The 15258-nt window shown below is 38.4% G+C and overlaps 1 protein-coding gene across 7 annotated transcripts in view; it reads left to right on the forward strand.

Moving 5' to 3' along the window:
• cep112 (centrosomal protein 112) overlaps positions 1-15258 on the forward strand; it is a 272813-nt gene that overhangs the window by 241171 nt on the left and 16384 nt on the right. For all 7 annotated transcript variants that reach the window (XM_073856794.1, XM_073856795.1, XM_073856791.1 and 4 more), the window contains 2 exons: positions 2673-2762; positions 12477-12578. In XM_073856794.1, the coding sequence (XP_073712895.1) occupies positions 2673-2762; positions 12477-12578 (192 nt within the window). The remainder of the gene's footprint in view (positions 1-2672; positions 2763-12476; positions 12579-15258) is intronic.

A 15258-nucleotide genomic window follows, 5' to 3' on the forward strand; every position in this document is an offset into this window, starting at 1 on the left:
TTATAGGTGAAGTTTGCAACATGTAAACAGTGTTTTAGGGTTACAGTATAGCATAATCTTCTCTGTTATCTCGGTGAGTGTCTTGCAAAGCTTACCAGTGGCGTGTTTACCCACCCCGCAAACCACGCAATTGCGTGGGGCCTCGCGGGCTTGGGGGGGCCCCCTACTGGCCACAAGTTGTGCGAAAGTATGTTACGTTTATTCAGACCCAAATCTAAGGCACGGATAAAGCACGCGCGAGCGAGAGATGTGCGAGTATGCGCTCAGAATAATATTTGCGCGCATCCTCGCGAGGGCACATTCACATTCAGGCTACTTCATGAGCGAACTCGACTACGGGACAGCGCACCTCTGCACTGCGCGCACAAATGCAGCCTCACAAGTGCTATATATATCTCACTTAATTCTTTATACTGAATATTATTGTTGTGCAATTCAAATGAAAAACCTTGGGCAATGCTGGGGCATGGGGGCACCGGTTCTTGGACTTTGCTAAGGGCCACCAAAATGGTAAACACGCCACTGAAGCTTACTGTGTTGTGCAACCACTGCAGGACATTTATCCCTGTGCAAATAAACTGAAATTTCTGTGACAATTTTTAAAAATTTTATATTTTAAAAGCTTCTGATATATGAAGAGCTGGATAGCACCACCAAAACATAGGCATTTTTTCTCTTTTTTTCTCTCTCTCTCTGTCTTTTCTTCTTTACTTTTCTATTGCCTTTACCCAAGGGAAACATACTTGCCTTATCGTTTGAGGTGGACCACCCAGAAGAAATGACTCAGGTCTCACCTTTGTGTGTGTGTGTGTGTTTGAGCTTTTTAGCTCAGAACTTGCATATCGACATATATGCAGGTCTGTACGTGTGTGAACACTGTATAAGAGATGTGTGTGTGTGTGTGTGTGTGTGTGTTTTAGTAATCTATGGGGATAAACAGCTGTTGAATAAAGCAAGAAACCCAAAACAGAGTCAGCTGGCATGGGTCTCACTTTCTTCCCCTTTCTTTACCCCCAGGAAATCAAATGTTCCACGTTTGCCGCTTGTTTAGATTGATTCCACTCTGGCTGGTTGATAAAGAGCGTATCGCCCTGGCCATCTGGACCCTGTTTGGAGAGATTCACCATTGAAAATCACACGTTCACGCAGAGAGGAACAACAGCTGTGAGACTGCTATGCTTCCCTTGGCCCTTTGGAAGGTTTTTAGGGAAGACACATGCAAACGTTATCAAGGTGTATCTTGAGTCATGCAGATATTGGGGGTCTAAAATATCTAGAGAAAGCTTTCTTTTGGTATTGCCATACTTTTGAATGGTCATTAAAGATGGTTTCAAAGTTCTCGAAAATCATCAAGTTATTGCTGAAGCATCTATTAGGGGTTTCTTCTAAAGCAAATATCTCTTCAAAATGCAAGGCTGCTTTTGAATGACCAACAATTAGTGTTGGCCAGTATTAGCAGGGGCAAACTGGCGGCTGAACTCGGTCCAGTACAGTCTCATTGTCCAGTGCCACACAGAGTGCTCTCTCAGATCCAGAAGATCAAATGCAACAGATCACTGGCCCCCAAATCCTGAGCCTGACTGTTTTGGGTGCCTTGCTTTAACTTTTATCCTGTCTGGAAGGACCTGACGCGCTTCCCAAGAAAACATCAGGACGCAGAGTTCGCCCGCAATGACTCACTCCGGCTGTTTATTAATGTGAGTTGCAGATGACATGGTCCTTTCATGACAAAGACAGAGGTATTTTCAAGCCCTCACCCCACCCTGACTTGACTGTTTCGTAAATCTGCTAGGAACCACATGAAAGACTCGGCTCATAACTGTCAGCGCTCCTACGGGAAACGACACCAAACAAAGGCTGTTACAGTTCTGGGGTCTGCTGGCATTCGGGTTGTGTAGGAAAAGAGCCTTTTCACACCCGACGTAGTTTATGCAGAAGCTGTGTGATGTAATCACGCAAACGCTTCTAGTTATTTTAGATTGATTTTTGCAATTTGTGTTCAAAAATCTTTGGGTTATGTGTTTCAGGGTGTGTAAGGTGCTATAGGAGGTGAAAACAGGCAGCAGTATGCCACATGCACAGTCAACATTAAATGTACTGTCACTCATTGCCTCCACTTCATTTGTCTAATGTATTCATGGCAGGCATTTTAATAAGTGCTAGTTATGTCATTGTTTGGTTACTAAGTCAGTAAAAAAGCCGGGTCTTCATTTTTTGGAGAACCAGAACCATTTTGGTGGAAAAGTGGTATGACAGGATCACCTGCTGTGCAGACATCCTGAAGATTCATAGGCATCCCGTCCTGTCAGATATCGGCCCTCAGATCACATGGCCAAAGCCCCTTTGTCCATTTCATCACACTCTGTATAATGGAAACTGAAGAGTACAGATGTGTGCTGGAAACATCTGGTTCAATGTGGCAGGAACTGTGCTTGTTTCCACCACGAGACAAAACCCTTCCCCAGTATGCTGTGTTGTGTGGAAGAAAGAATGGTCATTATGGTTTTGCAAACAAAGGACGAGGTGTTAAACTGATCTGAACGCTTGCAGTATGATGCATTTGATATCTTACCAAATGGATCTGATATACAGCGCACATGGCTTTATTTACAACCATGTCTCTTTTCTTTACTGCAATCTAGCTTTGTCTGATCCTCAATTTTCTCTCTCAGGTTCTTCAGGAACGCGTGGAGACTCTACAGAAACACCTTCACACCGCTGAGAAGAAGTTGATGAGCCGAGAGCTTGAACACCAGGAACAGGTAAGGTTGCAAACAGCTTACACCCTAAAGGGCCAGAACCAAGCACCATTTTTAGTGAGTCAATGATGTGCCCCTCTACACATTTTACACATTTCAGAGGATCCGGCTTCAAGAGTCAGAGCCCTGGGCCAGGAATGCATCCCTCTTTTAGAGAAAATTCTCAATAATAACAGGCCACTTTGACCTTGAGTTCAAGAAAGTGAGAGAAAATTAGCTATTTAGCTGATTAATAACTTTCGATATAACTTCTGGACCCGATATGTAGGATGTAGACACTCTCTTGTGTCCTGAAAACCTATGGCGACCTTTTCTGGGCCACAAGGACAGTTGTTGAGATATACCTGGTCTGAATATCTTTGAATATTTATTTGAACCCACGGGCCAAATCCGGCGCAGTCATCTTTGTCTGATTTAAAATCAGCGTGGTTACTTTAACCTTTCCACTGTTCATGACAAATGACGCCCGAAAAAACGGAGAGAGAGTCAGAAATGGGCTGCGTGGGATGCCAACCATCTGCAGGTGCATAATTATCGGATCCATTTTGAGCTTTAGATGCATTAAAAAATTAATTTGGGTGACTAAACCGTGTGACATGCTGACCGGAAGTGATGTATTTCAGTGTGTTCCAATCAAAACAGTGTTTGCAAAGTGAAAATTATTAAACCTTTTTTGTTGAATCCTTTAAAAACGATTGATTACTGAGATAAGTAAATTATTAAGCATAAATACATACGTAGATTTATATATATAAATGGTAAAATAGGGGTACAAATTTGGCCCCCATCATATTTACAATCCGGCTGTCGAAGAAGAGTAGTTGAAGAATCTAAAGGAACAACATATTTTTAGTTAGCTTCAAAAATACCTCTTGTCTGACTGAAATCGAATAGATTTGTTGAACTGAGTTAAAAAATAAAGTACAGGCCAGACAGCTGACAAACATCTAAATGTTATTTGAACCATGATTTTGAAAAATATCTAGATCAGAGTTATTCGATTTAAGTTCCAAGAGGTCTAGTCTCTTTGATTCTTTTCTAGCAGAGGGCCAGACAATATTTTTTAAATCTCAGATGCTAAACCCTCTCTGTGCGTCTGACATGTTTTCTTGTAAATTAGGATGGATTCTGCCAACAAAACCGGCTCTGTTAAAAATAAGTTAATAATATTAACCAATTGCTCTCAGCACATATTATACGTTCATCAAATACTATCAAATAATATTTGCATCAGTCGGGAACTTTTAATGGACGCAACAAGAAGCGATGAGCGCTGATGCATGGTCTCTGAACTTTACAAAATTGTGTAAAGATGTGCAGAGTCGCGTACAACAATACTTCAGATTTAAGGTAGATCACAGAGAGAAGGAGCAAAGTATCTTGATGAAAGAAGGAAAAACATTAAAGGTTGACATCTGGATTCATTGGCGTTCAAGCAGGTGACCTTCAGTTTGCGTTTGCATCATGAGTGTTATATAGCATATTTTAATGTTGGATTGAAATAAACCCCTGTTTGTGAACTTTAAGACAGTTCCAGTTAGGGCTGGGACAATAAATCGTGTGATTCTGCTTGCTATGCTTCTCAATAAATTATGCTGAAATGCTTCTACATCCGAAAGCCAGAGGACGCTCTCGTGCAGAAACTTAATATGCTCCGCAGAAGAAGAACCATTTACACACGCAGCTCCATTAAATGCCTGGAAGCATATTTATATTGCTGTTCTTCAAACCATTTCAGGGATTTTCATTAAAATAAAGAATATTTATAATGATTATGTTTGATGAGTATTGCTTTTTCAAATGCATGTTATAAACTACTCAAACTCACATTTTTAGACTTCCTACTGATCAAAGAGCCATAATACATGAAAGAGCTGTGCATAATATTGTCTTTGCTATTCAGATTCGATATCAAACAGACATTATTAGTATGAATTGCGATTAATCGTCCCAACCCTAGCACCAGCTAAGAATGCTAAGTTTTAATTTCGAGTACTCCATCGACTTTTTTTTTTTTAATGAATTTTGTTGTCATTTAAACATTCTGTTGTTCCAAACCTACATGCTGTGGAGCTCAAAAAGAGAGATTTAACAGAATTGTTTCCATGTTAGTTCATAGCAGTGACCACCATAAAAGTTCTCCATATGACTTTCTCGCTATATTTCTCCTTAAATCAATAGCTTTGAGTTAGGAATAAACTAAAGTGTCAGTTGTTACTCTGTAAAAATCTTCCCCACAGCTCTTATGATCCTCATGATGCATATTCAAACTGACGCACACATATTTACAATCCAGAAAGAACTCAAGAACCCCACGTGAAGAATGGTGTCAACACTGGCAACGAATATGGATGTAAATGAGATTTCAAAGCTTTGATTTTCTCATGCAAAGCTTGGACAGATGCGTGTGAACTGTTGTTTATAATAAACAGGTTTATAATAAGTGTGAGTAAATAATGAAAATACTTTTGGGTAAAGATTTTGAAGAAAATTTGAAAAACAAGTCAATTTATATTTTCACATTGACTTCAACACGATCCTTCACTTAGAAATGTTGATCATCTATTCCCTCCTTAAGAGACAGAGAGCCTGCAAAGAACATTGACTCCTACCTCATAAAAGTGTGTATGTGAAAGAGAGAGAGAGAGAGTGTGTGTATATGTGAAAATAAAGACCTGCTCTCTTTTCTGTGCTGTGATATTGCCCTAGTTTGTCTTCCAAGACATGTCTTTGTAATGCAATCCTCGGCATGCAAAAACAGCCCCCTTTTTGCCCAGACTTCAAACAGATGTTCCTCACTCGCCTGCTCCGGGCTCATCCACGCCTGCTTGGCATGAAATGTCGGCATGGCAGCGGCGTGTTCCTGCGCAGTGTTTCGCTGGCACGCGGGACAGACACAAAGCCTTTGGAACAGTAAAGTGTCAGAGTCTAGGAGGTTTCCTCCTGAGGCTCAGCAAGGTGTTATTTTCATATTAGGGTGCATTTGACAATGTCAGAGCTATATTAACTGCATGCCAAGTGTTATGATGACTGCATAATTCACTCTTAATTACAGCACAGGTTTCTTTATTGCACTGATGAGGTGGAAATCAAGCTTTTTATGTGAGCATAGGCTTTCACTGATATCACTGATGCATTAAGGCTTTCGGTTTATTTAAATGTTTTTCGTTTTGTTAAAAGGACATTTAACCTGTAAAAGCATTCATCTTTATTGAAAGTGGGTCATATTTTATAGTCAAAATGTAACATAAATGTAGAATTTGGTGCCTATTTGACCGAGAAAAAACAGAGCGTGACTTTAGGGCGCATTTGTATGGGAAAACTACAACTCCCATAATGCACCACAATTCACAGCTCTGCAAGCCACTCCCACTAATCCAGAACACCGCTCAGCTGTATGCTATTGTGTACATAAATGCCACGTTAGTATAAGAAAGAAAATAGAAACACTCACTTTATAGTCAGACGTCTTTTTATCCCTGCAGGCTTTGGCTGTCGCTTCCAGTTTAGGATTTTAAAATATGTATCCAGGACCCCGCTGTTACGGTACGAAGCTTGGGTGGTTGGTTCACCACACAAATAAATTGTGTCGTAGGAGCAGGCTTCACTCAGTTTCTTATTTGTTTTTGAGAGTGCTTGGCCAAACGTGTAAATAATTCCAAAGAAGAAAATGTCGCACCATGCACACAAACGCGTCCACCGCACAATATGTTTGCTCCACAGGCTCAGCGCTTGTGCTTGTGAGCTGAAACGCGTCTGTGAAAGAAACACACCCGTACGCAAAGTACCTCTCTTTCCCGGGACCATTCCTCACACAAACGTCCATATCCTGATCTGATGCAGAAATTTTGTACAGAAGGCACACAGCGAGAGTACAGGCACTACTAGTTCGTCCAAGCTTGCGCCTCTACAGATGCACGACCATTCAAAAACATGACTGGGTTTCTAACAATACAAAGCTTAATGCAAATGGTTGAAGTGTCCCTTTAAAGAGACATTTCGACATCAGTAGCGCAAAACAGGTTTAAAAACACCCCAAATCAATGTGGGGTTGGTCGGGACAGCTGATACAAAAACTTGCTTATTATGGACTGTGACAAGAGTATGTTAAACTACACTCATTACTTTTAAGCTGTGGTGTTAAAGAGTCTTTGATCAGTAGGAAGTCCTTATCAATCTAAAAATGTGAGTTTGAGCTGTTTATAAATACATTTAAAAAAGCAATACTCTTCAATCATTATAAATATTTTTTATTATCATGAAAATACCTGAAAAGCTGTAAGACCAGCAATATAAATCTGCTTATAGGCATTTTGTGGAGATGCGTGTATAATGGTACTTCTTCTGCGGAGCATATTGAGTTTTTGCACAAGAGAGCCTTCTGGCTTTTGGAGCATTTTACCATAATTCATTGAGAAGCATAGCAAGCATAAGTCTATAGACTTTAAATAGGCAGAAAAACAGCTATACATTTTACTCTTTTGTTTAGAAATACAAAAAAAATCTAAATTGTTAACGTCAAATAAACATCAAAACCTTTTATACACCATATTCTTATAGACTATACAGACAAAAAGAAAGGCACTTATACACATTAATAAAAAACTCGCTTAACATTTACGTGACATCTTTGAAAGGCAGTAATAACCAACACAGCCAAAATAGTAAATAAAAAGAAACCTTAAAGGGGCTCTCCGTAAGTTGAGAAATTTCTAACCGTTACTGACACCAGTGGCCGTTATAGAAACTGCAGCCAGTCTCATGCTCGTTCTCGGAGGGCACACTCGTACGAGCACGACCACAACAACCAGAGTTGCCGTAGCAACCACAGACAGCTCATTGAGATTCACCAGCATGTTTACAAATGTAAGAAAAGTTACAGTACTGTAAGGTTATTGTTTGACAGACCATATTGTTTGGTACACCACAAAAACAATGCTATCGTTAGCATTACACCACAAAAACAATAACATAATATATTACAGATGCCCTGTAACTATGTCTTACCTTTGCAATAAAAATAAAGCCAGCTCGAGGTCTGTTTTCATACCCAGCGCTGACCGGAGCTCCCTCCAAGAATCAAATGCCAATCCAATGTTTACCCTTGTCTTTGCCCTGACGCCGGTCATGCTCTATTTTGGCCGCACTAGATAAGGATTTTTTTTAAACTTACGAGGAGTTTCCGTGAGTGTCTGGATTGTGCTGGAAGGTGGTCGCTTCTTTCCGTCTACAGAGTCCATTTGGAACATGCTAGCGATTGCCGCTGTTTACTAATGACTGCCGTACGCGTCTATATAGAACGCCTAAGTAGACGAGCATGTGCATGACGTCACATTTTGAATTTCGCGCCAATTCGGACCCGACTCCTCCACACGCAAAAGAGCCTACAGGCTGATAGAGACAACCGTGGAGGACACTCAAGGTGTCATTCTTTCTATTACATTATGGTTGGCTCAGAAATATACAAATGAAAACTCTATCTTAAATTAAGATATCTGAACGAATAATGGTGCCAAACTTTGTAGGCAATCCAGAAACAACAATAGCCTAGAAGATAAATGTTCAAGATCCTGCATCATCATGGAATCCCAATCAAGTTGGTCACGCAATCAAGACCATATACAACAAGTTCAAAAGCACAGTCCTAGTCGAAGGAGAACTAAAAGACAAATTCAACATAACAACTGAAGTCTTAAAAGGAGATACTCTTGCACCTTTTCTCCTCATCATTGTCATCGATTATGTCCTGAAGAATGCAGAACTCAATCATGTGAGATCTCATGGCATCAAAAAGGCGAAAATGGCTTTGTCACTCAACCAAGACAATGTCAACGAGAACCAGCAACAACAATTTTTTATCTTGATTTCACAGATGATCTCGCACTAATGGAAGGTAACCTAGAAAGAGCTCAATCCCAACTCAATGAAACTGCCAAACAAGCAGAACAGGTTCTCATGGTGAACGTAAAGAAAATTAAAGCATTCACTAACCAAGATAAAAGTAAAAACTTAGAGCTAGGTAGCCAAAGGATCGATTGGTTCAACAAGTATCTGAGATCAATGGTCAAGTCAAGCGAAACCGACATCAGCACAAGAAATGCCCTAGAGTGGGCAGCGTTCTGGAAAATGAATCCATCTCAAAACAAAGTTTTCCAAGCAGCATGCCTATCAATACTTCTGTATGGTTGTGAAAGCTTGATTATTACAGAGAAGCTCAAACAACGCATCAACAGTTTTCCACTAACTGCTACAGAATAATGCCCAACATCAAGTGCTTGGACAAAGTCTCAAACGCAGTGATATACCAAACGATCAGTATTGACCCGCTAGACCTCTAGAGCAACAGAGGCAACTTAGATATGCCGGTCATTGTCTGCGCAAACCAGAGTTCGAGCTGATCAACAAGTACGTTATATATAACAACCAATAAAAAGACACGGGCGAAGAAATCGTGGTAAACCAAAGCTTCTCTACCCGCAGTACATAGGCAAATTAATCAACAGAATGGAAGAAGATTGTTGACGCCTGCAAACAAGTATTTGCAGCCAACTGATGATGATGATGAACACCACTTTTCAATGCACTCAAAAAAATGAAATGTTCGATTTACTTAAAAAATTGCGTCAACATGTTCCACACAATTTGTTTAAGTAATCTCAACAAACAATAATTTAGTTAATTTTACAGAAGATGTTTAAGTAAACGTACAAAACCGTTAAGTTTATTGTTCATGAAAAATTGTATTATTGATGACAAAAATTTTAATAATGCCATTATATAAACTCCACCCCCTTTAATAAGGATCACCTATTTAATAATCCCATAACACTGAATCAAGCAATCAATCGATCAATAGGTAGTATTTTCGTAGTATTTTCTCAATCGGATGAAAACATTGTGCACATGCGCAGGACATTTTTGCTCAAGCTTACGTCTTATATTTACCTCATATTTATGTCTCACATAATTCTCATCATAGAAATATGCAATAGCAACACGCATTATTAAGGTAATGGGGTCACGCACTGTACATTCTACAGTGTTGATGTGTACTTACATAACATTAGGCTACATAGAGCAATAAAATAGCGTTATGATTTTTGAAAATTGTGTTTTTATTTCTGACAAATTCTTAAGAACAACTTTCTCCAACTCAGCTTTGTACATTTATACAGAGATAAAGTGTGAACTTGACGAGAATTGCTGTGCACTCAGTGTGTTGCCAAGTCCTCTGCTTTCGAGTTAAGATTTGGGTAGTGTTTAAACTGTCTTCGCGGGTTGTACACTGCAACATCATCAGCCAATAAGATGCCAGTCTGTATTGGTTTTATTCATCTGTTAATTTTACACAACAATGTTATGTTGGCTGAACAAAAAAATTGTAAGAAAAGTTGACAAGACATACTTTTTTGTTGAATTAACTCAATTTAATTTAATTCACATTGTTAATTAGTTCACATTGGTTTTTAAGTAATTTCAACATGAAAGGATGAAGTAAAATTGGCAAAAAAAAAGTGATAAATGCAAAACTAACATAAACAAACAGTGAACATGTATAAATGTTAGTTAATGTCAATACAGTTATTCATTTAGTTCACGGTGCACACAGACCAACAAATAACAATTGATCCCTGGGCACAGTTTGCTCTGTCTGTAGATACCTAATTTCAACATGAACTTAAATTTGACACAATTTTCTGAATCAGAATTCCTGACCTTATTGTGCAAATTTATCAGTGCATGCAAAAATACTTTACGAAATATATTACCAGCACATTGTTTACTTTGCCTGAGCTTAGTTATCTGACTTCATTACTGATTTCACCTAACTTTTAACTCCTGCCACCCAATACCCATTTATAAATTAGAAATAAATTATAACACAACATACATAATTTCTCTGTTGTGAATGTATGAAGTGAATTCTGTTTCATGTTTGATTCAGTACTGCATTATAAGCAGTTTTCACTAACATAACTAGTGTTGTTCTTCGCATGATCCATTTAGATTTGGCTCTGCGTTTTCTTAGAAATGCGTAAGATCTTTTCCACTCTAGAGTAGTAAGTACAGTCGTTTCCATTAGCTTCCCATAACTGCACCAGTCGTACTGCCGAACCCCACTTCACTCGAGTGCACTTCATACATCATAACTTCATAAAGAGCCTCTTCCATCCTCTAATTTCATCTCACGTCACTCCCCGCTCGCTTGAAAAGAAAACTTCACCTGCTATTCCGAAAGATTCACAGGTACTCTTCACTCCTGAGCCACCAATTCTGAGACGCAAAACTCTGTGAGAGGTGCACAGTTTTGACGTCCTCTGTGATTTTGACAATGTTTTTGTCACTGTAGAGTGTTTTCCTTTCCCTCCACCCCTTCATTAGCATACATCAAGCACCTGACGTCGCAGCAACTTCTTTTGAACATTGTAAGTGCTAAGGTCTTGTTGCTTTCAGCTGGCAGCTGTCACAAATCCCAGTGTGTGACACAACCTGCACTGCACATAGTCAACAGCGTAGACTATATATAGATGAAATAGTGTCGTTTTAAGTGTGAATGGTGCGAAAAAGAGTCTTCATAACAAAGAATAGATCATTAAGGGAAACATTTTAAGTGAGCAAGAAGATGAAACTATTCTGTAGTCACGTTGTTTAGCTGTGGAAAACTGCATATTTTATGTCTAGTTCATTAAGGACTGGAAGAATGAAAAATCAAACACGTTTTTATGTCAAATCTTCAGGAAAGAAAATTGATGTAGTTTATTGTAAGGACCTGTCATATTCTCCCATTTTCCCATCTCTGTAGACAATTTTTTTAAATATATTATCCATTTAACCATTTAACTTTTTGTGTTGAGGAGACCTTAGGCTGTTAAAAAAGCACTTTTTAATAAATAAACTGCAAGCAGACAATGTACCACAATATATGTCCACCCTTAGTGTTATACATTTATATTGCATAGTGACTTTTCATAAAGTAATTTAGTCTCTTTCCTAATTATACATTTTAGTTAGTGGAAAAAAGTCTTTTGATGATGACACAGTTACTGCAAAAATTGTTTTTCTTTAAAATAAAATAAAAATCTTTTCTAAATAAAATAAAAAGATATTTGGTCAAACTTTCAAACAATACTGATGGCCCTCATTTGTTTGTAAAGAAATCGCACAAAAAAAAGAGAAGATGTAGAGAATATTGATTTACATTTACATTTTAGTCATTTACCAAATCGCACAAAAAAGATGAGAATATGTAGAGAATATTGATTTACATTTACATTTTAGTCATTTACTACATTTGCTTGATTTTTAATACAGATTACATGTTTTTATTACCTGTCATGGAGCTTGTGATGTAGTTGTTTAAGACACTGGTGTTAAGTAAACTCTGCCTAGACTTCAGCTCCGCCGCCAAAACCTCACATGTGTTTAGATTCATGTTCATGTTACAAGTTTGTAAATAACATTTTGTATAATTATTGTTGTTAGCGGAAATGGTAAAATTTTTATTCAATATAATTATTTTCACTATGGACAGAGAGGCACATTTACCAAAACAATAATGGTGACATACAGAAATATATATATAAATCCTCTTGTCATGTTGTTATAGTTTAAATTTGTACTGTGATTTTTGTGTGTGTGTGTTTATATCAAATAAAAGAAATATATGTCATTCTTGTCCAGGATGAGTGATCATTTTCTTCCTCTCTCTCCATGTAGATGACACATGTTCGTCAGGAGTGCGAGCAGAAGATCAAAGGACTGATGCCTGCTGAACTTAGACAGGAGCTGGAGGACACCATTACCTCCCTTAAATCCCAGGTGATTAAACAAACACACATACACACCACTACAACCACCACTGCATACACAGATGCACACAAAAACAGATTAACTGTTTGTGTATGAAATACACAATATACTTTTGGGGGCTTTTCCAATGGGTACAGTAGGTAGTAGTTAATACTTTTTTAGTGCCACCTCGGCTGGGGTTCCAAGCGAGCTGAGCTGATACAAAAACATGACGTGAAAACACTGAAGATCACTGATTGGTCTGAGAAAATCATGACATCAAGTGTTGGCTCGAGCCAACAACCTGTTGTCATCTGTGCTTTGTTGTTCCCAAGTTCCCAAAATCCCTTTTAGTGTTGAAAAACATCCACAGGTTGAGAATGAGGAACACCATACCAGTGTTTTCCAGACTTGCGGTTTGTGGCGGCACATTCGCGACTCGAAAATCCGCATGTACGGCATTTTGCAACTTAAATCGGGCTCAGCGAAGCGCGTCGACTGACACCATGGCTGTTTGTACAAAAACTGTCATGTGGGACAGCTGTAGTGATAAACATGATGTGCAAACATTTGTTTGTGGTGGTCAATTTTGAATTTGTGGTGAACTGAGAAATAAATAAATGTATAGGAACGCTCTCACTTGTATGATGTCACAGCAGTAGGCAGCGCAAATATAACGACACGCCTATAATCCCTCCCACTCTGAAGTGTTACTAAACTCGATGGAAAACCTAACCAAGCCAAAGTGAAGTGAGCTGACACCAACTGACCCAACTCAAACGGTAGGGTACTATGTGATGAAAAAGCGCTATTAGAGTCTTAGAGCATTTTTGTGAAACATTTCAAATCTAAACAAAAGCCCGTTTTTGTCAAGGCTCGGTCTCTCAAACAACATTTCACGATCGCAATTCAAAGTCCACGGCACACGCCTCTGAATAGCTCCGACTAGATTCTTTTGGAGTCTGCAGCCACAAGTCTGTGATCTGATGTGTTTATACGTTGTAATTGGTGACCAGCGTGGCCTTCCCATGTCCTTGAATATTTCGAGCATTTCAGTGCATTATTTTAACAAAACCAACAGCCATTTAGGAATCTAACCATAGTCATTCTTTTCAAAGAAAGAGGCATTCATTTTCAAGGAGGGTAACATTAGATTTTCTTTGAGGTTTTACTGTGACTTTGTTTTTGTTTCCAGGAAAATCATCACAGAACAATGTACATTTTTGTAGTGCTTGTTCAAAATTAGGAAAGCAAGTATGCACCAAGATTATTCTCCTGTGAGGAAGAAGTATTTTCATGGCCAAAAACGTTTGTGCTCCTCAGTTAGTGTGCCGTCAGTTTCTGTATGTAATGACATACTAGAATAAAACATACAGTCTTGCATACTAAAAGTATGTTAGACTATTACTACAATTGTTATTTTTAGCATTTCATAAAAAGAATGTTTGTTAGCTATAAAAAGATAAAATATTGGATATTTACTTTTATCCCAAGTCACTTCAACCGTGCATTTATATATACCGTATTTTTCAGTCAATAAGCCGCGTTTTTTTCATAACTTGGCTGGTGCTGCGTCTTATAGTCAGGTGCGCCTTGTAAGTCAGTATGAATTAATTTTGACATTTATGAGGCAAGAGACAACATTACCGTCTACAGTCGTGAGGGTCCGCCATATGCTGCTTCTGTATTTATGTAATTCAATAGATTCAGTAATGTGGAATGACAAGTAACACTAGTTGGCTTGTCGGGTTAATTTAGCCTATTCAAGGTAAGTTCTGTATGCTATGGTTTATCGTTTAAATAAATTATAATGTTACTTTAACGTACAGACATCTAATCAGCCTGCTGTTCTGTCTGCTAATGTTTAGTTGAATAACTTGCCAGATTAAATGTCTGTTCTTCAAATTGTATTTTGTGATTTTTTTTAAATAAACGCAATGTATAGTCCACTGTGACTTATATATGTTATTTTGTCTTAATGACACATTTTTTAATGATGCGGTTTATACTCCGGTGTGGTTTATAATCCAGAAAATACAGTATATGATATGATATGACTGTGAAATATACAGTATATATATGAAGAGTTTGGTTCCAAAACGCGATAAACGCCATTTTTGAAAAAAAAAGAGTTACTGCCAAAATTAGTATTATATCAGGTCAGTATTTAAAAGTAAATTCTTAATTTTATGCAAAATACAATATCGCCATGTTATTCTGTCAAAACGCAATAAACGCCACTCCTCCTTTTCTACAGAACGCAATAAATCCGCTCCACATATTACAGCGCACCATTCCACGCAATGTAAACAAACAATGGCGGCGCGTTAAGTACACAGAAACCTCATCTACTTTGTACTTTGTGATCAACAAACAAACAAAATAATACTTTAATGGCATTGATAAACCTGTGGTGGTTTTCTGTGACAGAAAAGAAACGTAAGCCATCAACATCTAATAATTTCCTCGAGAGGCACTCGGGAGCCGGTTGCTTGTTCTCACATAACAGCATCAAGCTTCTGTCATATTAACACATTGACCCCAGGGGATCTTATGAAAAACTTTCCATAATTTTACTCAAAGTCAACGAAAATCGAGCAGGACCAAAACATTTTACAGCTGATCGCTGTCAAAAATGTTAACCGACGGCGTCAAGTATAACCGCAGCAATGACAGTGTTCTTAATATAACAAAGTAAGTGTTTTGATTA

The sequence above is a fragment of the Misgurnus anguillicaudatus genome, chromosome 19 (assembly GCF_027580225.2).
Source record: "Misgurnus anguillicaudatus chromosome 19, ASM2758022v2, whole genome shotgun sequence".
Classification (NCBI taxonomy): Eukaryota; Metazoa; Chordata; class Actinopteri; order Cypriniformes; family Cobitidae; genus Misgurnus; species Misgurnus anguillicaudatus.